Here is a 23,957-nt window from a genome sequence, read left to right as displayed (position 1 = left end):
TTCATGGGTGATGCTGTTGAGAGAAAACACTTATTCAGGGATGGGTACCCCACAAGGAACAAGTTTTACAGCACTTCTGTAAGAGATTTCCATATCTTATTATAGAAATCCTTGTGATTTATATAAACAATGAAAGATTGGGGCTTTTCTAAAAGTCAAGACTCCAGTTAAAAAAAACACACATTAGGGACTTCCACGATGGTCCAATGGTTAGGACTCTGTGCTTCCAGTGCAGGGGGCACCAGTTCGATCTCTGATTGGGGAACTAAGATCCCACATGGCACAGCCAAAAAATAGAAACAGCAATGAGAATGATGAAATAATTTTTTTAAAGAAATATAAAATAAGTAAATAAATAAACCACATCAAAGAGTGAGTTTAGGGTACCATTTCCTCCAAGAAGCCCTCCATGACTACATCCCCGGCATAGAATTCCAAGCCCCTCTCCTTTGAGCTCCCAAAGCACCGTGCACATCCCCTAAGGGAGCACGCATCAAACTGGCAGAAACTGTGAGCCGGAGTGCCTCAGTCCCACCAGTCTGTGACAGTTTCCCAGTTTATCGAGGGCAGGTGGGCTGTCTCCATCCATCTTTACCTCCTTGCCTCCAGCAGAGCCATGCCAAGCCCATCCATCACCAAGACTTGCTCACCCCCGCACTCCATGCCACTCCTGGCTTTGGTGAGCGCTCACGACCCGCCAAGCACAATGTGGGGTGGGGGAGGGTGGCCTGCACAAGCAGCAGGGCCCCAGCCCTTCCTCCTCTTCCATCCCAGGAAGTCGCCCTCTACTGGGATCTAGTTACCACCACCCCTCCCAAACCGGCACCGCTCCTGCCCTTTAAAGAAAAAAAAGAAAGAAAATCAAAGGAGCACCGCACAGGACTCTGTGGCCTGAGCACAGCAGCCCCTGGTGGGTACTTAAGGCTTCAACTCACTGTGTGGCCAGTCTGGCTTCCTCTGTGGGTGGAGGAGAGCAAGTCGGGAGTGGGGGCTGGCCGGCAGAGGCAGCTGGCCTGGGGGGAAGCTGGTACCCGGGGCAGCTCGGCCCTGGGGCGGGTGGGTACTTTCACTTGGCGCTGGAGGGCGGGGGAGGAGGAGGGCGGGGAGGAACAGGGAGGACCGCAGCCTCGGTGTCCTGCGGACCTGCTCCTGTCTGTCACACCTCTTCCCGGGGAACAGAGGAGGCAGGAGGAGACAGGAGCTGGAATGTGCTGATTTTCTGAACCCTGGGCCACTGGAATGTGTTAGCAACACCAGCCATGGGGCTCTGTAGCTGGGGCAGCTGATAGCATCATTGATTATCACCACCCAGCACAGATGAGACAGCCAAAAAAGCACGCAAGGATTAGCGATGCAGAGGGAAGCCTCGCAGGCGGGGGCAACTTGCCAGCGAAAGAGAAAAGACGACAGTTTTTTGGAAGAGAAACTGAAAGAGAGGGGAGAGGGAAAAGATAAGGTTTTGCAAACATTTTTGTTAATTTCTTTGAACTTAATATACTCAACAAATCCAAAAGGAGGCAAGAAAAGAAGAATTCAGAAAAATAGTAGAGGGACTTCCCAAGTGGCTCAGTGGGAAAGAATCCACCTCCGGATGCAGAAGACAGGAGGTCGATCCCTGATCCGGGAAGATTCCACATGCCGCAGGGCACTTAAGCCCGTGCACCACGAATATTGAGCCCGCACTCTAGAGCCCAAGAGCCACAACTACTGAAGCCCACAAGACCTGGAGCCTGTGCTCAGCAACAAGAAGCCACTGCAACGAGCAGCTCAAGGATCACAACTAGAGAGCGAGCCCCTGCTTGCTGCAACTAGAGAAAAGCCCACGCAGCAACGAAGACCCAGCACAGCCAAAAATTTAAAAAATAAACATTAAAAAAAAAAACAAGAACAAATGGTAGAAACACAAAACAAGAGGCAAGATCGCGGACTTACACCCAATCATGCAAATAATTACTTTACATGTTAGAAGGTCTATACACTCACAGTTAAAAAGTAGAGATTGTCAGACTGGATAAAAATGCAAGATTTGAAATAGGACATTTATAAAATGATCAGGCAAAAGATACCACACTCATACTAATATCAAGAAAGTTGGAGTGGTTCCGTTAATACCAGACAACACGGACTTCCAGACAGGAATATTATTAGAAATAAAGACCCTCTGTGATGATAAAAGGTCAATTTGTCATGAACATTTAATAGTCTTAAACACAGATATATCCAATAACTGAGCTTCAAACTAGATGAAGCTAAAATTGACAGAAATGAAAAAAAAAAAAAAAAAAGATAAATCCACAATCATAGCTGGAGAATTCGACTCTCTAACTGGAAAATAACCCAAAGGACTTCCCTGGTGGTCCAGCGGCTAAGACTCCATGCTCCAGAGATGCAGGGGGCTCAGGTTTGATCCCTAGTCAGGGAACTAGATCCCACATACCGCAACTAAGACCGCGCAGCCAAATAAATAAATTAAAAAAAAAAAAAAGGTACGGGCACTCCTTTGGTGATGATGAAAATGTTCTGAACTGAACAGAGGCAATGGCTACACAACTTGTACTGCTGCTGCTAAGTCGCTTCAGTCGTGTCCGACTTTGTGCGACCCCATAGACGGCAGCCCACCAGGCTCCCCCGTCCCTGGGATTCTCCAGGCAAGAACACTGGAGTGGGTTGCCATTTCCTTCTTCAATGCATGAAAGTGAAAAGTGAAAATGAAGTCGCTCAGTCGTGTCCGACCCTCAGCGACCCCATGGACTGCAATCTTCCAGGCTCCTCCGTCCACGGGATTTTCCAGGCAAGAGTTTTGGAGTGGGGTGCCATCACCTTCTCCAACTTGTACTAAATGTACTAAATACCACTGAATTTAAGGTATACACCTTAAAGTGGTTAATTTTATGTTATGTGATTTTCACCTGGGCTTTTTTTTTTTTTCACCTGGGCTTTTAAAAAAATGAAGAATATGTATATTACATGCATGCCTATATATTTATAAATATATACAACATGGGTGGGTAAGATACACACCAAACCGTTAACAAGTTAATCCTGGAGGGGGATGAAGGAAGGACTTTCACTTCTGTACCTTCCTCTTTTTTTGTTTTACAATAAGTATGTATCTCCTCTGACACAAGAACTTTTACAAGTAACAGTATCAGACACATAATGACATTAGAAAGATCTCTAGAAGAAAACAAGGCCTGAGGCCACACTGTGGCAAGTGTGTGGTTCTAGAAAGAAGACTAGGACCCCAGATACACCCCCAAAAAAGGGCTAGAAAGAGAGGGGAAAAAAAACAAAAACACAGCCTTGTTCTGCTACTAAGTGTCCTAGGCAAGTGCTTTCTCCTTGGAGAACTTCAGCCTGTCACTCTGTAAAACAGGTGGGCTGAACCTCATAAGTCATTTTCCAATGTTTTTATGTTCTTATTTTCAAATTTTTGAAAAACCACAAAACCCCTTTTGCGATTGCAGCCTCCAATGGAAGCTCAATGTATAAACAAAGTGAGCAGCTCCGATGGGAGAAGTAACGGGCAGAAAACCCCAACCACGGGAGTGGGTGACATCCGAAGGCCCCTTCCACTCTACAAGTGTAGGAGTCTAAGGAAGACTGAATCGGCCCAGCACCACAGGGAAGGGAGTGGCCACTGGTCACGCCCAGCAGAAGATTTGGAAGAAAAACGTTCACAGGCAGTAGAAGCAGCGAGAAGAGAAAGGGCAGAGCTGGGACAAAGCCCAAGCTGGTGACAAGGAAAGGAGCTGCTACCAGCAACGCCATCAACAGCCCTGGACCACACAGCCCAGGGTCCCCCAGAGGCAGACAAGCTGTGACACCCCCGGGCCCACGCCTCTGCCCGAGGTCAGGCAAACAGATAACAGCTGGTTCCAGGCCGGTGTTCCCGCCGCACTAAGGGTGCAAACAGGATGTTTAGGGACAGCTGACCACAAGGGATCACAGGGAGCGTGACAACCGCCTCCAGGTGACCCCCAGCTTGCTTGTGGCGTCAGCACACCAGGCCAAAAAAAAAAACTTCTGGTGCAGCTCTCCAGACAAAGCAGGGGTGAGGACTCTTGAAAGTTCAAGACACATCAGAAGAAGCCACCTGAGGGGTTGAGACAGGAAGGAAGCAAGGCCACCGAGTTCAGCAGCTCCCTTGCCCCTAAGATGTAGCTAGGCTGGCGCTCCGCCAGATGGTGAGAAAACTACAGGTCCACTTGTGGGAACAGAAGACTTTCCAAGATGAGCAGCAGGTGACCAAGTAGGCCAGGGGTGGGGGAGGAACCAGGTCGTGACCCCGAGGCACGAGCGTCATTTTCCAGGTGCTGTGGTTGCTCTTCCTTCACACCCGCCCCAGAGGGGCCAGCCCGATTTGGCTGTCCTGCAGCTCAACCACACTGAGAACCCTCCCAGGCCGGCCAGCAGGGCTGGGAGTCCACGGGACACACGGTGAATCCGGAGGAGACCAAGTACAGGCTGTGTGGGACACACCCATTTCCACCCAAAGAGGAGGAATGTTCCTGGAAACAGAGGGCAAGGAAAAAGCCTGTCCAGGACTCTCTGAGCCGCTCCACACCCCAAATGAGGGGGGCCCGGTGCTGATCCAACATATCAACTGCCCCTAAAAGGGTAGAAAGGCAGGCAGGGGGCAGCCCGGAACTAAGCCCACTCCACTGACAAAAGCCACAGTTTCCAGCCCAGAAACTCTCCTGTTCTACTGCTACTAGGAGCCTCACTGGCCTGGACCCATTGTGGGAGGCCTTGTAGATGCTACTGAGCATCTTTCATGGCCTGCCTTGGCCAGCGTACGGCCTGCGAGTTCCAGGAGAAGCCCAGGGCTGACCTCAGAGCGGCTCTCAAATTTTCGCCTTACATGAGCAATCAGGATAAACCAAGCCACCAAACAACCTCCTCCCCACCGCTTCCTCCTCAAAGCCACCAAAGAGGCTCGGGGAAGTGAGACGTCATATAACCAAACCCAACCTAATGCCACCAGCACTAGGACTGACCATTTCATTTGCAGAGCCCCAAACGTGCATTAGTCACCCCACAGGGCCACGACCGGTCCTCCGATCACATCGCCAAGGGAGCTAACAGAACTCAGGGTTCCTCCTCCAGGCCCTGGCTGAATGGCCGTCCAGAGCTCTGAATGCCACCTCCAAGGCCACAGCGGACACCGGCAGCAGGCTGTGAAAGCAGGCGGAAAAGTAACAGAGAAAGCTGAACCCCGCCCTGCCCGTGACCCACGACTAGATTATTCCATGGATGAAAAAGAACCATCGTTACCATTTATTGAGCACCTTACCGCATTTCAGGAAATGCACCTGTTTCACAGATGAGGGGACTGACGCTCAGGGTATCAGGTGACCTGTCCAGGTCACGCAATTGGCGAGTGGCAGCATGGATACAGAGCGGGGAGACGAGAGGCTGATGGGGGACCCTGCGTTCTGCCCCGGGGCTCCAGGTGGCCTCCCCACCTGCTTGAAACCCAGAGGGCTTCACGCTGATTCTCCAGCGGAGGCAGTGTTTCGATGGGGGATCAGCGTCTTGGTGGGGGTCCGCAGTTCAAACCCATTTCATCATCGACCACTGTTAAATACTTAATAGGGTGGGCCTTCCCTGGCAGTCCAGTGGTTAAGGAAGGTTTCGCCTTCTAGGGCAGGCAGCATGGGTTTGCAGGCAGGCAGCCTGGTCGGGGGGCTAAGATCCCACGTGCTTCGTGGCCAAATGACCAAAACATAAAACAGAAGCAATACTGCAACAAATTCAATGAAGACTTTAAAAATGGCTCACATAACAACAACAACAAAAACTTAAAAAAAAAAAAAAAACTCATTAGGCAACCACAGAAAGAACTGAGCCACATTTGGAGGTTAGGGACACTTGAACGGCAGGTGAGATCCCTGTCTTCGAGGGGTTTACAGGGCAGAGGGGGAAACACAAGGGGAAAAGCCCAATGGGCACAGATCTGTGAAGTTACAGGAAAGTGGGAGGGTCAAGAGGTTGGCTAGTTTTAACTGGAAAGGAAAAAAAAAAAAACTCTCCTAAAAAAGTGCCTGCAACTGAGACCTTAAAGAGAAAGAAAGGAGATGGACAGGTCAGGGGGTTATTTTCTGCCACATGGACAAGGGTCCAGACCCCAGGCAGAGCTAAGCACTTAGAGTGGTGAGAAGTCAGATCTAAGTCACAGAATGGAGTTCAAGAAATCCCCTAGATTTGGCAACTGCGTGTTTGCCATAAATGGAGGGCAGGAAGAGAGCATTTTTAGGGACTTCCCTGGTGGTCGAGTGGTTCAGAATCTGCCTGCCAATGTAGGGGATACAGGTTTGATCCCTGGTCTAGGGAAGATCCCACATGCCACAGGGCAACTGAGCCCGTGAGCTGCAGCTACTGAAGCATGCATGTTAGAGCCCATGCTCTGCAACGAGAGACGCCACCGCGACTAGAGAAAGATCGAGAGCAGCAACAAAAACTCAGGGCAGTCAGAAATAAATAAATAAAATTTTTTTAAAAAGAGAGAGCATTTTTAGAACTTTTCAAAGCAGGCCTGCTGCAGGCAACAGAGAAAGCCGCTGTGAGAGCCGAGCTGTCAAGTTCAACCCACAGGTGCCACGGAGGATGGGCATCCAATGTTGCCAACTTTTGAGTTTCCAAAAAAAAAAAAAATAGCCTATGGGTTTTGAGGTGCCATCTCCTGATACTTTCAATGCTGGGGTCTAATTCTGAATATATTTAAATACCATGAAGGCCAAGTGACACGGGTCTGCAGGCCACAGGCACCCTGTGACTTCCCATCCCTACCTTCAGGCTTCCAGCATTGAAGAACCAAAAAGAGAACCGGCTGGGGCGCTCGAAGACCTGGGACCAAACTCTTGCAACATTATCTGCGGTGACACTTGGGAGTGTCCACTTCCTCTGTGCCCCGAGCTGCAGTTTAGCTTCCTCATTTGTAAAATGGGGAAACCACCGCTTACCCCAAAGGGCTTCTGTCAGAATCATCAATGATGATGGAGCACATAAACATGTTTTCCAAACTGTAAAATGTTGCAGAAACAGTTTAACCCAGGTCAAGAGAAGGGAGGGGACAAAAACAGAGCGGACAATAGACTGAGGGAGCGAAGAGAGTGAGAAGGAAATGAGTTGGATCTTTGCTGGCTTGCAGACCGGAAGAATCTGGACAATAGAATCCACGTCAGGGGTGGAAATATAAATTTAGGCATCACCAGCATTCAAGTGATAAAACAGGTCACGCAAGTAGATAAACTGACCTGGATACATAGGAGAGAAACAGGGGGCCCAGAAAAAGCCTTCGCAAAAATGCACTGGTGTTCCCCCAAAAAGGGATCAGAGAAGGAGGTGGGGAAGGAAGTGGGGGGTGGGCAGAGGGTGGTTCTTCAGAGAATGGGGGATCTTCAGAGAAGCAGAATTTAAGGAAGAGAGGGGGAAATATGGCTGCTACAGAGTGGGACGTGTTCTCAGCCAAAGAGAAAAACATGGAAGAATGGCCCAGGCTGCATTGAAAACAGGACAAGGAGGAAACTAAATAAGTCAGGAGGGGGATTTCTCAAGAGGTCCAGTGGTTAAGACTCTGCTTTCCAATGCACAGGGTGTGGGTTTGATCTCTGGTTGGGGAACTGAGGTCCCATATGCCACAGGGTGTGTCCAAGAGAAAAATTAAAGAAGAAAAAAAGAAGTTAGGAAGGACAAACAGGGTCAGGGGGAAGAAACCAGAAGGAAAGCGGATCCAGGTGTATCTATGGATAGGTCACATCCAGGCACAGATGTCGACACTGATGGGAGATGCTGGGGGGCAGGGGGGCGGGGGAGGCCAGGGAGTTATGGGAGGTGTTGAGGTGGGAAGGAGGGGGTACAGTGAATAACAGACAGATGTCTCGGAGGGTCTGTCGGCTGTGTGGGAGCACTCCCACGCCCACGTCACTTGGCCTCCCAACAACCAGGGAGGCAGCCTCAGGCTCAGTTTACAGCCCGCTTGCTGTAACAGGGTCTTGCTGTTGTTGCAAGAAGCATCCGTTCAGAAAGGCACCCGGATCGGTATCCAGGGGAAGAGTCCAGCCGGCCGAGGACCCTCGCTGTGAAGGGAGAGATCCCCAGAGGCCTCCGCCCACCTTGCTCACGCTCACCCCAGGCTCCACTCTCTTCCCAATCGGCCTCCTCGAGTGTGTGACTCGCTCTCCCCCAACGAGAACACAGAACAGAACATGGCTGTTTCTGCCAAGCGCATTCTGAATAAGCTGCATTCCATTTCATTAAAACAATTACCTGAGTCCCAGCCAAGAATTACATAAAGCTTCCTCCCAGCACCACCCCTCCCCATCCCCCCACCCCGCCCATAAAACACACGTCATTCTGCTCCTCGAACAGGCGGTCAGGTCGGACACGCGGCTCTGAGACTCCATAGGATGACCCCATGATCAGGACCCAGCAGCCAGCCTCGGAGTCCTTGCTTGGGGACAGACAGACAGATGTGAGGCTCAGAGAAGACCCTCATGTGAGGCACTCCCCTAAGGAGGGCTGACGGGCTGCTAAATGCTTCTAGTGGGCACCAGGGGCCGTCTGAGCCAAGGGGGGCCACTGGTGTGGGAATCCGGCTGTTTCTCCCACAGAGATGGGAGGCCCGGCGGACAAGCTTTGGAGTCGGCAGAAAGCGAGACAGGAGGGCCCTGGGAGTGGGGATGCCAGGAGCGGGAGCCTCAAGTCTGGAGAATCGAATGGCCAAGAGGGGCTGCAAGCAAGAGCCTGGGGCCACTCCGGCCTCCACTGCCCACCGGCTATGGTGTTCCTTTGGCCACAGATAAGAGGTTCTCCTGATGTGAAGCGCAAGGCATGTCATCCCCTCCTCCCAGGCTCCAGCTGCCCAGAGGCGGCTCTCTGCATCCCACCCAGGCCATCCCTTCCCAACTCCCACTGGGGCCCAGCATCTTGCTTGCCTGGACCACAGTCTGGTTCACATCGCTACACTCAGAATAACCCCAGAGGCTCCCTCCACACCAGCGATGCTCATTGTCTCTGCTGGGCCCTGTCCTTTCTCCTGCATGGGTCACTGTGCGTCCCCATCCCCGGCGGCATCACCAGTCACTCCCATGCCAGGCCTGCATGGCTCCTGTCTCTACCCACCTGGTCTTTCTACCACCTGCGTCAGAGTTACAGGAGGCCAAGAGTCACTCGGGTCAATCACAGGTAGGCAACTGATGCCCATCCCTGATGGGATGACTACGAGCCCGCTGTGGAAAAGCAAGGTTTTCTCACCTTCTCTCCCCCAACTTTTTATCATGCAAATGTCTAAACGTGCAGAGAAGCTGAAAGGCCGCTGCAGTGAGCACGCACATGCCCTCTACCTGGGTGCAGTCACAGGTGATGTTTTGCCATTTTTTTGTGCACACACGCACAAGTTTCCTCTTTCCCTCTTTACATACACACACAGCATATACATATCCTCCCTACGTTTTCTACTACATCATTTAAAACTCAGTTGCAGACATGGTGACACTTCACTCCCAGATACTCTCGCCTGCACCTAACAATAACAACGTTCTCCCATAAAACCACAATACCACAATCACACAAGGAATAAGCATTAAGAGGCCCTCTTTAAGGGGAAACTAGGCCACTGGGGCTCTGCTGGGCCTGGCCAACCACACGTCCTGCCTGCCTCTGGCCCAGCATCCACGGCCTCCCCGGAGAGGCCAGCCCTGAGCCCCACTGGGTAGGCCATCAATCCGTTAGTTGGGAGACTTATCTGGTCGAGAATGGACGCTTGAGGCCAAATGTGAGGCTCCCAACAGGACTGCAACTGAAAAGGCAAAATGGGCCTGGGAGGCCATAGGGCTCCAGGCCTATCCCAGGTCAGGAGATGATCTCTGGACACTTATTTATTTTACTTCATTGTTTTTATTTTGGTCACATTGTGAGTCATGCAGTTTCTTAGTTCCCTGGCCAGGAATAGAACCTACGCCCCCTGCAGTGGAAGCTTGGAGTCCCACTCACTGGACCATCAGGGCAGTCCCCGGCCCCCCCTTGGAAGCTGTTGGTTTGTCAAGATTTCCGGGAAAATTCAACTTCCTAATGCTTTCTCTTCCCCTCTCCCTCTCCCAGGATTCCTCAGTTCACTACCTGAAGGTTTTCTGAGGATTTCTTCCTCTGGAAATGGGCTGGCTCCCAGTGGTAGCCAGGTGCAAACACCTGAACAAAGACAGGAGGGTGTACGGAGCTGGGGGCACAGAGGGCTTCTGACTCCAACCGCAAAGAGTAGAAGAGGGAGCGTGGAGCCTGCCCCGGGTTCTCAGCGCCAGCTGTGCTGGAAGCTCGCAGCTCTGTCTTGAGGCTAACCGGTGAGTGGACAGAGGACAGTGAGAGAGAAGGGAGGTCTTCCACCAAGCAGGAGACACTGCTGTAAGCGCCTAGCATCCTGTCCTGAGCACGGCATCCTTGAGAAAGAACCGAGAGCGAGGAAGCCACAGAGAACAGGAAAGGACGGTGTGAGACTGAAGAGAAAACGAGGGGACACCCCTGGCAGACCAGGGGTTAAGACTCCACACCTCTACTGCAGGTAAATTCCTGAACTAAGATTCCCGCGTGCCATGTGACGGTGGCCAAAAAAAGAGAGAGAGAGAAGAGACTGGGGGTATGGGAAGGGTGGAAAAAGATTTTTAGCGTTCTAGAAACAGAAAGCAATCAAACCAACGGGCAAACCAGATCCAATCCAGTATCAGGAACAGACGTGGAAAATGGGTTACAAGATTTAAATCCCAGCCCTGCCACTCGCGAGTTATAGAACTTGGGCAAGTGGGCCTCCATTTCATCATCTGTAAAATGGGTGGCAGTAATAGTAACGGAACCTGCGCCTCGTAGGGCCAACATGATTCAATGAGAAAACGCGGGTAAGGTGCCCAGCCCAGGGCTCGCACGTAGTAAGTGCTCAATAAACGTTACAGAAAGGGGTCTGCAAACACCGTATAAACAAGCAAAAGTGTTCTACAGATGGCTGTGATCACGAATGAAGACACTGAGACCAGGACAACCCAGGGGAGGGCTGGAACGAGACTGAAGTGGAAGGGAGTTTTTCCAGTCTCTGCCCTGGGAACTAGAGAAAGACCTCAGGAAAGCTTTGGGAAGTCAGTACCCTCAGGCATGAGGATCCTGGGATGTTCCCTTGAGGGGACTCAAACCCTCAGTGGCAGGGCTCTGTCCCGCAGCAGCCCGAACCTCTCCCCACCAACCTCTGGCTGCCCAACAAAAAGGGCACCTGCTGAAGAACCAAACACACCAGGGTCTGAGTGCCCGCTCCGCACCTCACTAGAGTACAGCCTAGGAGGAGATCTGGGGCTGACGCAGGGCCCCCCGAGGAGCACACCATCACCCCACAGACCACCCCTGCCACAAGCCCAGCAGCTGGTGCCCTTGACCCTGCCCTAACACACAGAGGCACCACAGATGGGTGAGCCCAAAGTCCAGACTTTCCATGGAAACAGAGAGGCTCCATAGCCTGGAATGCCCCAGGCAATTCCCCTGCTCCCCAGTACTCCCCACCCAAGGACAATGAGGCACTGTGTTCCAGAGGGTCAAGACTGCTGAGAAGCTGCAAGGAGACAGGTCCAGATCCCAGAGGCAACTGGGCATTGCCAACAGCTGGCTGCTCCCCCTGCAAGGGATGGGAATGGCAAAGCTATTGAGGCCTGAACCAGCCTACCCACTGCCACCCAGACCATACTGGACGATGGCCCCAAGGGCAGAAGTTTAAAAGGTACCCAGCAATTACTCAGAAGGCCCCATGGCTCATTCCCCTGGTTGATTACCAAGCACTTACTAACTCATTAGGGCTTCCCCCAGGGGCTTAGCCGCAAAGAATCTTCCTGCAGTGCAGGAGAGGGTAGTTTGATCCCTGGGCGGGGAAGATCCCCTGGAGGAGGGCATGGCAACCCACTCTAGTATTCTAGCCTGGAGAATCCCCATGGACAGAGCAGCCTGTTGGACTATGGTCCATGGGATTGGAAAGAGTCAGACATGACTGAGCATGCATGCGTGTACTACTTATTATGAAGATGATCAGGTCTGGAAGTGGATCAACCTGGGTTACAATCCCAGAGCCCTCACTGAACTTTCCTGACTCAGATTTCTGCGTCCATCAAGCAGGGATTAAACACCTCCCTCCAGGAATCGCTGTGATGATACCAAGGAGTGCTGAGTAGGCTGCCTGGCTCCTATCAAACGCATGTGATCACTATTAGCCCCCAGCTGTGGTCACAGTCCCCATCCCCCCACCCCCAAGCGCACTAAAAAACGTGAAGGAGGGGCGAGCAGAACATAACCAGAGTGCCTGTCCGTGTTGTGAGAACTCTGTCCAGGAAACTCTAGCCAGAACTGGAACACCGAGAACTCCCAGCCAAACCAGCATCTAAACAGCAACAAGGAAAGCCACCAGCAGCCACCCCGCAGCACAAAGCGGACGGAACACACAGGGAAGGGCAGGACACTACCTTTACTTATGGACTTTCTGCCCAAAGAGCTGTAACTTTGTAACTTATTAAACAACACACGGTGAGTTTGTCACTAACAGCTACAGGAAGGGGAGGGCTCCCCAATTTTTTTTCTTTTAGACCAAAAAATAAAAAACAAAATCACAGCACAGACTCTGACCCCTCTAGACTTGCCACAGGTCAGACTCCTCTTTTAGGAACCAAGAGGCTCACAGCTGACAGCACTCTCAGGAGAAAAATAAAAACAAGAGGCTTGGCCTCTGGGTCCAGCCTAACTAAGGAAAACAGCTGACGGGCAGGGTGCTGAGCAGCCATCCAGACAGCTGATGGGGGCTGAGAGCAGAGGCGAATTCCTCTCTCCTCCTGCACGCCCCATTCCGCCCACCCCAGGCTCCTCCGGTCGGTCAGCCAGGCGTGGCTGGCCCCCTGGGAGCTTAGGCCGAGGCAGCCAGGCGGCCCAGATTCAGACAACTGAGGAGCCTCCGGGGGGAGGCAGAAGTAGTTACAGGTGGCAGCCATCACCTCTCTGAGACCCCCTTGCCACGAAGAAAGGCCTGCTGGTGCACAGAGCTGCAGATGCAGGAGCGAGGGATCGGGCTTCCAGTCATGATTTTGTCATCTTACGACTGTGCAACCTTGAGCCAGTGAATCAACCTCTCTTAGCCTCAGTTTTCTCCATTTGTAAAAGGCCAGCAGTACTGATAGCAGGGACCCTTAAGGGGCTCTTCAAAAAGAGTTACTGTGAAGACAGGACAGTTGAGGTACGGGGAAATACTCCAGGAACAGCAAATCTCAATTCCTACAATCTGCTCTGCCAGGACACTTTCTTTCCTTTCAAGAGACGAACTCAGTTCCCTGGCCCTAAATGGAAGACTGTCAGAGGACAGGAATTCTGGGCTTCAACAGGGAACTCTACAAAGACTTTCTCAGTCCTTCAAACAGCACGGGGCCTGTCTGGAAGCAATGGAACCGACACCAGCATTTCAGAAATTGACTCTGCTTGTGAGTTCCCACAGGGAAAGCATTGAGACTTTCAGATCCTGATTCGAAAAATATCCCCCAGCCTCCTTTCAGTTCAGTTATTTTTACATGAAAAAAAAAAAAAAAATACCTGCCTGGAAGCCATGCCAACCTTGAGTGTGCTGGAAAAATGGGTGCCAAGCCTGACCCAAAGACAGAACTATGCTTGGCAGCCATTGTACTCTGCAAAACAGGCAGGACCGCACACTCTCCCCAGCTCCAGGATCTTGGGGGTTAGGGGGTTGGGGAGGCACCTTGATCCCCAAAGGAAGCTTCTGGGAAGCAGTCATGCCCCAATCCTCCTCCCTGTTCCTTTGGAAGTCCAGTGCCTACAAATAACCAGTCTTAATTTAGTGCCCTATGCAGCTCAGGGGAGGCCCATCAGTCCTGTCTGATGAATCCACCCCTAAGAGCTTGAGACAGAGAAAGCATCAGTGGTCACACAAGCCACCCACAGTCCTTAGAGGGAAGACAAGGCTCCTACAGAGAAGAAACTTTCCTCCCCCTCCTCAACTCCCTGGCTCAGAGGCCTTCCAGCTCCAGGCGTGAAGGGGAGGGAGGGAGAGTGAATCCTCCCACTCGAGGGTTCACGGTGCTCAAGGCATTCCTAGAACCCCCAGCACAAAGACCCCTGGGTTTAGTGTCTGGTTCAGAAGATACTTTCTTCTGCCCAAACTCCAGATCAAGGCTGGACTGAAAAAAAACAGTTTGGGAGCTCCAGTCACATGAAAACAGTAAAACCCTATTCTGGGCATCCTATCCTCCTTACCTATGATAGGGCTTTCCGCAAGGTACTGCCAGCCTGGACAAGTTCAGAGATGGCCATACCTCGGGGGCCCACTTCCCACCTCGTTCCCTTGGCACTTCACCAGTCTGTCTCCCCAGCTTACGCTTCTAGGATGAGGCTGGTCTGTGATATGAAAGCGGAGGGGCTGGTCCACTGAGTGGCCAGGGCAGTGAAATGGACCCAGGGCCTTAGTGGGGCAGAAAAGAGCCTTGTCTTTGTGGGGATGTGGTCATGGAGGCTCATCCCTAACCTGTGAATCTGACCTGTGAAATAAAAAGGGTAGACTCGGACGGGCTACCCCTGAGGTGCCGGATGTCCGTCTGTGAAGTGGGGGTGGTCCTCCAGGGGCTGGGAGCAGGCCCCGGCTGCGCGATCAGGCAGCTGATCCCCAAATTGGGTGTTCCAACTGTGCGATGGGGGTGGGGGAGCGCCGTGTGAAGTGAGGGTCCCGCAGCGGGGGAGGTGGTCAGGTCCCGGCAGTGGGGGCCCGTCCCTGAGGCGGACCGGGCGGGTCCCTGACGAGCAAGCAGGTCCCTGAGGCTGAGCTGGGAGATGGGGGTGGATCCCCGAGGTCGGGGGGTCCGGAGGTGGGGCTGTCCTCGAGGCGAAGGGGTGGCGGCTGTGAGCACGGCGGCTGGCCTGGCCTGGGACTCAGGCCCAGCCCGGGATCCTGTCCCGCCGAGCCGGGGCTGGCCAGAACCAGAGCCGGGACCCGGGCCGCAGCGGGTGGGATTCAGCCCGCCGCTCGCGCGCTCGCTCGCCTCCGCCCCGGCCCGGGGCCCGGGGCCGCGCGCCCCTCGCTGCCTTCTCCCTCAGCCCCTTCAGTCACTCACCGAGGTCGTCCATGGTGGGGGCGCCGCGGGCGCCGGGAGCCGGTTCGGCGTCGCGCTCGCTGCCCGTCCCGGGGCCGCTCCTCGCCGCCGCGCAACTTTTCCGCCGCGAGCCTCGGCCCGGAACGGAACGCGCCGCCGCCGCCGCGCGCGCCCGCACCCGCTGTACGGCCCGCCCCCGCGAGCACGCGCGCCCCGCCCCCGGCCGCCCCCGCGAGCACGCGCGCCCCGCCCCCGCCGCGCCCTCCGCCCGTGGGGGCCCCCGCGAGGCTGCCGGCCCCGCCCCGTGCGCACGATGGCCACGCCCCCTCCGCCCACCCGCGAGAACGCGCCCAGCCGGGGCGGCTGGCGCCGCTGGGCTGGGCGGCGGCGCCGCCTCGCGGCCAAGCCTGCAGGTGAGAGCCTCCCGGGTTTCCTGTCCTCTGTCAGTTTTTCTGTCTCACGGTCGCCTGCCTGACTGTCTGGCTAACATATCCATCCGCCTGTCTTGACGCCTCACAATCTCACCTGTGTCTCTCCGTCCATCGGTCTCTCACTTATCACACCGCCGTCCACTGGAGAGTCAGATTTGTCCGCCCGTCCGTCTACGTCCATCTTTCAGTAAATTGCCACCCCACCAAAGAAGACCAGGTAATGAGCAACCTAGATAGCATATTCAAAAGCAGAGACATTACTTTGCCAACAAAGGTCCGTCAAGGTGCCACAGTCAAGGCTATGGTTTTTACAGTGGTCATGTATGGATGTGAGAGTTGGACTGTGAAGAAAGCTGAGCGCCGAAGAATTGATGCTTTTGAACTACGGTGTTGGAGAAGACTCTTGAGAGTCCCTTGGACGGCAAAGAGATCCAACCAGTCCATTCTGAAGGAGATCAGCCCTGGGATTTCTTTGGAAGGAATGATGCTAAAGCTGAAACTCCAGTACTTTGGCCACCTCATGCGAAGAGTTGACTCACTGGAAAAGACCCTAATGCTGGAAAGGATTGGGGGCAGGAGGAGAAGGGGACAACAGAGGATGAGATGGCTGGATGGCATCACCGATTCGATGGACATGAGTTTGGGTAGATTCCGGGAGTTGGTGATGGACAGGGAGGCCTGGCACTGCGATTCATGCGGTCACAGAGTTGGACATGACTGAGCAACTGAACTGAAGGCTGGGGACGTTTGAAGGACCTTTCCTGGGGTTGCCCTCTGGCTCCGTGGCAGTGCAATCTCTCAGCCCAGCCTTTGAGGCCAGATTCAATATTGTCAAGGTTTGTTATCGTTTAGTCACTAAGGCGTATCTGTCTGTGACCCCATGGACTGTAGCTTGCCAGGCTCCTCTGCCCATAGAATTCTCCAGGCAAGAATACTGGAGTGGGGCCATTTCCTTCTCCAGGGGAATCTTCGCTTCCCGACCCAGGGATCAAACCCACTCACTGGGGTCTTCTGCACTGGATTGTTTACTGCTGAACTACCAAGGGAAGCCCATTTTCAAGGTTATATATTCTTTAATTTTACACATATCCATCCTCCCTAGAAGAAGACTTTTCCAAAGTTCTGGGCAGAGCAAAAAGGACCCCACCTTAGACCCTAAGGGAAAAACTACAAGGAGGTTACACCCAGTGCTGGGCATGGTTTCCTGAAACACCCCACTGCCACCCCAGACCCCAAAGGGGCTTTGCTCTCACAAACTCAGAAATCATGTGATAGCACCACCTGCCGTTTTTTGTTTTTCCACCTGCCATTTATTGAGTGCCAGCACTATCAATCGGAGAAGGCAATGGCACCCCACTCCAGTACTCTTGCCTGGAAAATCCCATGGATGGAGGAGCCTGGAAGGCTGCAGTCCCTGGGGTTGCTGAGGGTCAGACACGACCAAGCAACTTCACTTTCACTTTTCACTTTCATGTGTGAAAGAACCCACTCCAGTGTTCTTGCCTGGAGAATCCCAGGGATGGGGCATCCTGGTGGGCTACCGTCTATGGGGTCGCACAGAGTCTGACACGACTGAAGTGACTTAGCAGCAGCAGCAGCACTATCAATAGAATGAACAGGCTGTGAGCTGGGTGCTTTCCGTGCTTTCTTGCATTTAATTCTGACACAAGCCTAGGAAATGACCACTAGTATCCCCTTTTTCAGTTGGAAAAGTTAAGATCAGAGAGATTGAGTTACCCAAGGTCACGGAGCTAATAAGTGGGAAGACTGAGATCTGAACCTGAGAAGGCCTAGCTAAGGCCTCTGCAGGACACCTGCTACTCTGCCAGGTGAAACTATTGTCCTTAGACCAATCCCACAGCATACACATGTCCCTGTTTCAAAGGTCTCAAACCCTTTTTTTTTTTTTAAGGTGGATCAACTATTTTTTTTAGTATTTATTTATTTATTTGGCTCTGTTGGGTCTTAGTTGTGGCACGTGGATCTTTCGTTGTGGCTCTCAGGCTCTCTAGTTGGAGTGTACAGGCTTAATTGTTCCCTGGCACATGGGATCCTAGTTCCCCAACCAGGGATCAAACCAGAGTTCCTTGCATTGCAAGGTGGATTCTTGACCATTGAACCACTGGGGAAGTCCCTCAAACCTTTCTTTTCAAAGCAATATTTCCTGGAAAGGAAAACATCAATTAAGCTGGCAATTATGCCTTTGGTGGGTGAAGTTCTAAGGAGGGGCTTCCCTGGTGGCTCAGTCGGGGAAAAAATCTGCCTCCATTGTGAGAGGTGGGTTTGATCTATGGGTCAGGAAGATCCCCTGGAGAAGCGAATGACTACTCTCTTCAGTATTCTTGCCTGGAGACTCTCATGGACAGAGGAGCCCAGCGGGCTACAGTACATGGGGTTGCAGAGTCAGACATGACTGAGTGACTAAGCACATCAATTTTAATGTTCTAAAGAGAACTGAGTCTTTGCGGTTCAGTACTGTGACCTTGGACACTCAGTCCCTTACCTGGGATTTCCTCCCCTTGGGACTCCCATCCCTGAGCCATCAGACTTGTTTAATTCTAACCAGGTTTTCTCATCCTTCCTCAAGATGAACTGATGTTGCCTCTCCTCGTTACCCAGACTGGGGTCCATATGGCATTGTTCTGGATTCCCATTGTAACTTAAAGGGAAACTTTCACCATATCCAGAGCCCTTGATGTCCTGCAAATAGGGAGGAGGGTGTCCTCAAATTCCTTTCATCAGAAACTCACTTGTGTGTGTGTGATCAGTCACTCAGTCATGCCCAACTGTTTGTGACCGCATGGAGCTCGCCAGGCTCCTCTGTCCATGGAATTTTCTAGCAAGAATACTGGAGCAGGTTGCATTTCCTCCTCCAGGGGATCTTCCTGACCCAGGGATCTTACCCACATCTCGCTTCTCCTGCATTGCAGGCAGATTTCTTTACCACTGAGCCACCAAGGAAGGGAAACCCACTTAGGTGGCACCAACTTTAACTTTCAAACGAAACAGCATGTCTACAAAAGGAAAAGTCATGACATCTACATCATAAATCTGAAGAGAACCTTGCAGAAGCTTCTGTTGGCAGCTCATGCCATTGCTGTCACTAAAAACCCAGTGGACATCAGCGTCATTTCCTCCGAGAATACTGGCCTGTGGGCTGTGCTGGTTTGCTGCTGCCACTGGAGCCGTTCCTATTGCTGGCTGCTTCCCTCTTGGAACCTTCACTAACCAGATCTAGGCAGCCTTCCAGGAGCCAAGGCTTCTGGTGGTTACTAATCGCAGGGCTGACCACCAGCCTCTCACAGAAGTCTCTTCACCTGCCTTCCATTGATCTTTGTGACACAGACTCTCTGTGCTCTGTGGGCCCAGCCATCCCGTGTGACAAGGGAGCTCACTCAGTGGGTCTGACGTGGTGGGTGCTCGCCCGAGAAGTTCTGCCCATACATGACACCATCTCCTGTGAACACCCTGGAAGGTCATGCCTTATCTTTCCTTCTATGGAGATGCTGAAAGGGATTGAAAAGGAAGAGCGGGCGGCTGCTGAGAAGGTTGTGACCAAGGAGGCATTTCAGGGTGAATGGACCGCTCCAGCTCCTGAGTTCACCGATGCTCAACCTGAGGTGGTGGACTGGTCCGGAGGTGTGCAGGAGCTCTCTGGGCTTATTCCACAGTTCCCCACTGAAGACTGGCCTGTAGCTCCCACCACTCAGGCCACTGAATGAGTAGGAACAACCACTGTGGTTGTTGAGGAACAACCACAACAATCTTAAGCTGTTCTTCTACAAACTTTTTTTTTTGGCTGCACTGGGTCTTAGTTGCAGCACGCAGAATCTTTAGTTATGGCATGCGAATGCTTAGTTACAGCATGTAGGACCTAGTTCCCCAACCAGGGATCAAACCTGGGCCCCCTGCATTGGGAGCACAGAGTCTTAGCCACTGGAGCACCGGGTGGGGAGGTGGGAAGTTCTCCACAAACTCTTTCAATGGAAATAGGTTGATGGAAAATAAACAGTCTCTAAAAAAAGAAGAACCGACATTGACAGGACCGTGGGACCACTCCATGGCCAATGTTGCCGAGGGCCCTCTAGTCCGTGGAATGTCTGTCTCTTCGTGTAGTTGTTCTTTCCACGTTCATGGCTCTGGATGCCTCTTCCTGTCCCAGCCCACGGGCGCCTCTGCTCAGCAGTGTAGGGTAGAGGTTAAGTACACAGCTCAGTGGACTGAGAAAGACCCAATTCCAGTTATCTTCCTTGATGGTGGTGAATCTCGGTCCATTTTACTCTTTGCATCTGTTTCCTCCTCTGCAGAAAGTAGATAAATAATAGCTACCTGTCAGAGTCATCATAGCATTAAACAAGATACTACACATTTACACCTTGGTATATCCCTGGTCATCAACAAGCACTGTCTGACTCAGGGATCCGTATGCCTTGCTCAGTTGCTCAGTGGTGTCCAACCCTTCACAATCCCATAGACTGTAGCCCACCAGGCTCCTATGTCCATAGGATTTTCCAGGTAAGAATACTGGACTGGGTTGCCATTTCCTGCTCCAGGGAACTCAGGGCTTAGCCCCTAGAAACAAAATGCAAAGTATGTAATTAAAAATTTTCTAGTAGCCGCATTGAAAAATATCAAAAGAAACAGTTAAAATGAATCTTAGTATATTTTATCTAATCCAGTCTATCCTAAATGTTACCATTTCAGCTTGTAATCAATATAAAAGTATCAGTTAGATAGCTTACTTCTTTTTTACTAGGAAGTCTCTGAAATCACATTTGCACATTACACTTACACCACATTTCATTTCCACTAGCCACAGTCCTAGGACTCAAGAGCCTCATGTTGGCTAGTGGCTACCACCCTGGACAGCACAGGTTTAAATGTTAGCTGGCAGCATTATTTGGGGGGAGTGGGGAGATTTCAACCTAAAAGCCATTTTCTCAGAAAACCATTCCTTGGCCTGGTAGACTATGTCAGGGCTCCTGTGATTATGACCTGTTTTTAGCACTCCTCATAATTGTACAGTTGACTCTTGGAAAACACTGGTTTGAACTGCACAGGTCCACTAATAAGCAGGTGGGTTTGGTTTTTTTTTTTTTGGCTGCTTGGGTTGCAGAATCATACTTCCGCAATTAAACCTGTGATCTGGGCAGTGAACGCCCCAAAGAATCCTAACCACTGGACTGCCAGGGAATTACAAAGTTATTACAAAGGATTTTTTGTAATAACAAAAAATTACAAAGGATTTTTTTTTTCAACAAATGTAGATAGTATTACAAGACCTGAGATTAACTGAATTTGTGAATGCAGAACCGGAGACACAGGGCTGACTATGACACTTAAGCATCTAAGGATTTTGGTATAATGGGGCTCCTGGAACCAATCATAGATACCGAGGAACTGTAATGAAATACTTACGCACTTGCTTGCATCTGTCTGTCTTCTCCTAGATTCTAGGCTTCAGGAAGGCAAAGGCCGGGTTTGTCTCATTCACTGCTCTACCCAGTGCCTGGCACGGAGCACAGGATACAGTAAGTGCTCAATAAAAATATGTTGTCTGAATAACATCTATTATTGAATTTAATTGAATGAATTAAATTTACCACTGCACTGGGCTTCCCTGGTGGCTGAGGTTAAAGCGTCTGCCTCCAATGCGGGAGACCTGGGTTCGATCCCTGGGTTGGGAAGATCCCTGGGTTGGGAAGATCCCCTGGAGAAGGAAATGGTAACCCACTCCGGTATTCTTGCCTGGAGAATCCCATGGACAGAGAAGCCTTGTAGGCTATAGTCCACAGGGTCAAAAAGAGTCGGACACGACTGAGCGACTTCACTTTCATTTAATTGATGTTGGGAATAAAGAGGCGATGTGTGTGTATGTTAGTCACTCAGTCATGTCCCAACTCTTTGCGATCCCATGGACTATAGCCCGCCAGGCTCCTCTGTCCATGGAATTTTCCAGGCAAGAATACTGGAGTGGGTTGCCATGTCTTCTTCATGGGATCTTCCTGGCCCAGGGATTGAACCTGCCTCTCCTGTGCCTCCTGCATTGGCAGACAGGTTCTTTACTGCTGCACCACCTGGGAAGCCGAGAAAGACCCCTGTGGTGATAGTTTAGTTGCTTAGTCATGTCCGACTCCTGTGACCCCATAGACTGTACCCCGCCAGGCTCCTCTGTCCATGGGATTCTCCAGGCAAGAATACTGGAGTGCATTGCCATTTCCTTCTCCAGGGGATCTTCCCAACCCAGGAATCAAACCCGGGTGTCCTGCATTGCAGGCAGATTTCCATAATTCCCCCCAAATTAATGACCAGTTGTAGATTCTTATAGACCATTCTTTTTCACACATACTGAGAACATTTATTGTTTAGCATGTGGGAAACACCTGTAAAGTCATTACACTATTATCTCATTTAATCCTTGCAAAGATCCAATGGGGGCGTTCTATGCCTGTTTTCCAGGCCAGGAAACTGAGGCTCATAAATGAAGCCATCTGCCCTACGTCACACAGGTACGATGTGGCAAAGCTGGGATTCAAACCCAGGACCATCTGACTTCAGAGTCTAGGTCATAGCTCCTGAAGGGGGGCTTGGGGATTGTGTCACACCCCTCAGCAAGTTTAAACTTCCCCAGAAGGCTTGGACACAGTGCCTTGAGAAGGCTCTGCTATTCCTGAATTTGGGCGGAGGCCACCCGGCACTCCCCTGGAGCAGGAAATTGCAACCCATTTCAGTATTCTTGCCTGGAGAATCCCATGGACAGGGGATCCTGGCAGGCTATAGGGTCCATGGCGTGGCAAAGAGTCAGACACAACTGAAGCTACACACGTGCACCCCCCACTCACTGTCCTGCTTAAAACCTTGCTGACACCAAAATAAAGCCCAGTGACTCCCCAGGACCTCTGACCTCATTAGGGGACCCAGTGCAAGGTATCTTCTCCTCAACTCTCCTTTCTCAGCTCCAGTCACAGGGAATGACTTTCAATTCCCCCAAGAGGCCACATTCTCCTAGCTCCAGACCCCTGCTGATATGCATCCTGTCCTCTTTCTCCTGGTTAACTTCTCTCTTCCCTCATTTCACAGCTCAACCACCCCCTCCTCCAGGAACCCTTTCCTGACCACCACCCAGGCTTGGATAATTGATCCTACAACACCCACCAAAGTATATAACTCTATGCCGGGCACTACAGGGAGCCTTTTCCCTATATGTTCTCATTTAACACCCACAAAATCTCTATAGCACTGACACATCAGAATGATCTGGAAAGCTTTAAAAAAAAAATTTTTTTTTTCCTGCCCCAGAACTAACACTCAGAAATTCTGATTGAGTTGACCCAGAATGCAGCCTGCGTATCAGGATTTGTTAAAAGTTCCCAGATGAAATTTTAAATGCTCAGCCAGGGTGGAGACCCATCGGCTTCTGAGATAGATGTGATGACTCCGACACGCCTTTTTCAGCCAGGAAAACTGAGGCACAGAGAAGTTAAGTAAGCAGCCTAAGGTCACGCAGCTAGTGAACGGTGGAGCAAGTATTTTATATATATATATATATAAAATTTTATTTATTTATTTTTAGCTGTGCTGAGTCTTTGTTGTTGTGCAGGCTTTTTTCTACTTGTGGTGAGCTGGGGCTTCTCTCTAGTTGTAACGTACTCATTGAGGTAGCTTCTTTTGTCGCGGAGCATAGGCTCCAGGGAGTGCAGGCTTCAGTGACACATGGGCTCAGTAGTTGTGGCTCCCAGGCTCTAGCACACAGACTCAATAGTTGTGGTGCCCGGGCTTAGTTGCTCTGCGGCATGTGGGATCTTCCCAGACCAGGGATCAAAGCCAGATCAACCCCTGTCTCCTACATTGGCAGGCAGATTCTTTACCACTGAGCCACCAAGGAAGCCCTGGAGCAAGGATTTGAACCCAGAAAGTCTGTTTTCAAAGCTTCATGGAAAAAAAAAAAAAATCAGTTGGTCTCAGCTCATTTCCCCAGTGATGAAGAAATGGGAGCCAGCTCCCTTCTGAGACAGACACTGAGGGCCCCTCGGGCATGGGATATTTTTAACCAAAAGAAGCCAGTGATTCCTGCAGCCAGCCTGCAGTGACTTGAACACTGGGAAGATTGTTTCGGGGCTAATGGACCCTCTTGCTGCTGAAATATTCCTCTGAGTCCAGCCTTCTGTCCCCTGAGGCCAATAGGTCCAGGCTGGCTCAGGTGACAGGGGTGGAGGGGGTGGGGTGGGGGTTGGCTCCATCTGGAACCGATGTTTCCAAGCATATTTCCATACATGGTGGAAGGGGAGAGGGTCAGGATTACCTCACCCAACCCAGCCCCTTCTCCCTGCTTTCTGCCTGGAAAGGAGAACAAACAAGTGTTGGAACTGGATACGAATTCACCCTCCTCCACTTCCCCTCCCTAACCCAGAAGAGTCCTGTG

General features: G+C 51.5%; 1 protein-coding gene and 1 pseudogene across 8 annotated transcripts in view; one reads left to right on the top strand and one right to left on the bottom strand.

The window, feature by feature from the left end:
• The window catches only part of PXN (paxillin), a 43,131-nt gene extending 27,836 nt beyond the window's left edge, over window positions 1-15,295 (bottom strand). For 5 of the 8 annotated variants that reach the window (XM_070386025.1, XM_070386027.1, XM_070386028.1 and 2 more), the window contains exon 1: window positions 15,126-15,285. In XM_070386025.1, coding sequence (XP_070242126.1) covers window positions 15,126-15,138 — 13 coding nt within the window. In that variant the 5' untranslated portion in view covers window positions 15,139-15,285. Of the gene's footprint in view, window positions 1-935; window positions 1,065-15,125 lie in introns of those variants that run through there. The other 3 variants (XM_070386033.1, XM_070386034.1, XM_070386026.1) reach the window with 2 other exon arrangements.
• On the top strand, window positions 15,137-19,305 carry LOC102275781 (small ribosomal subunit protein uS2 pseudogene; annotated as a pseudogene).
• Window positions 19,306-23,957: the final 4,652 nt, after the last annotated feature.

This window comes from Bos mutus, chromosome 17 (genome assembly GCF_027580195.1).
Source record: "Bos mutus isolate GX-2022 chromosome 17, NWIPB_WYAK_1.1, whole genome shotgun sequence".
Classification (NCBI taxonomy): Eukaryota; Metazoa; Chordata; class Mammalia; order Artiodactyla; family Bovidae; genus Bos; species Bos mutus.
The sequence above is the reverse complement of the archived record's forward strand: the minus strand, read 5'-3'. Positions and strand labels throughout refer to the sequence as shown.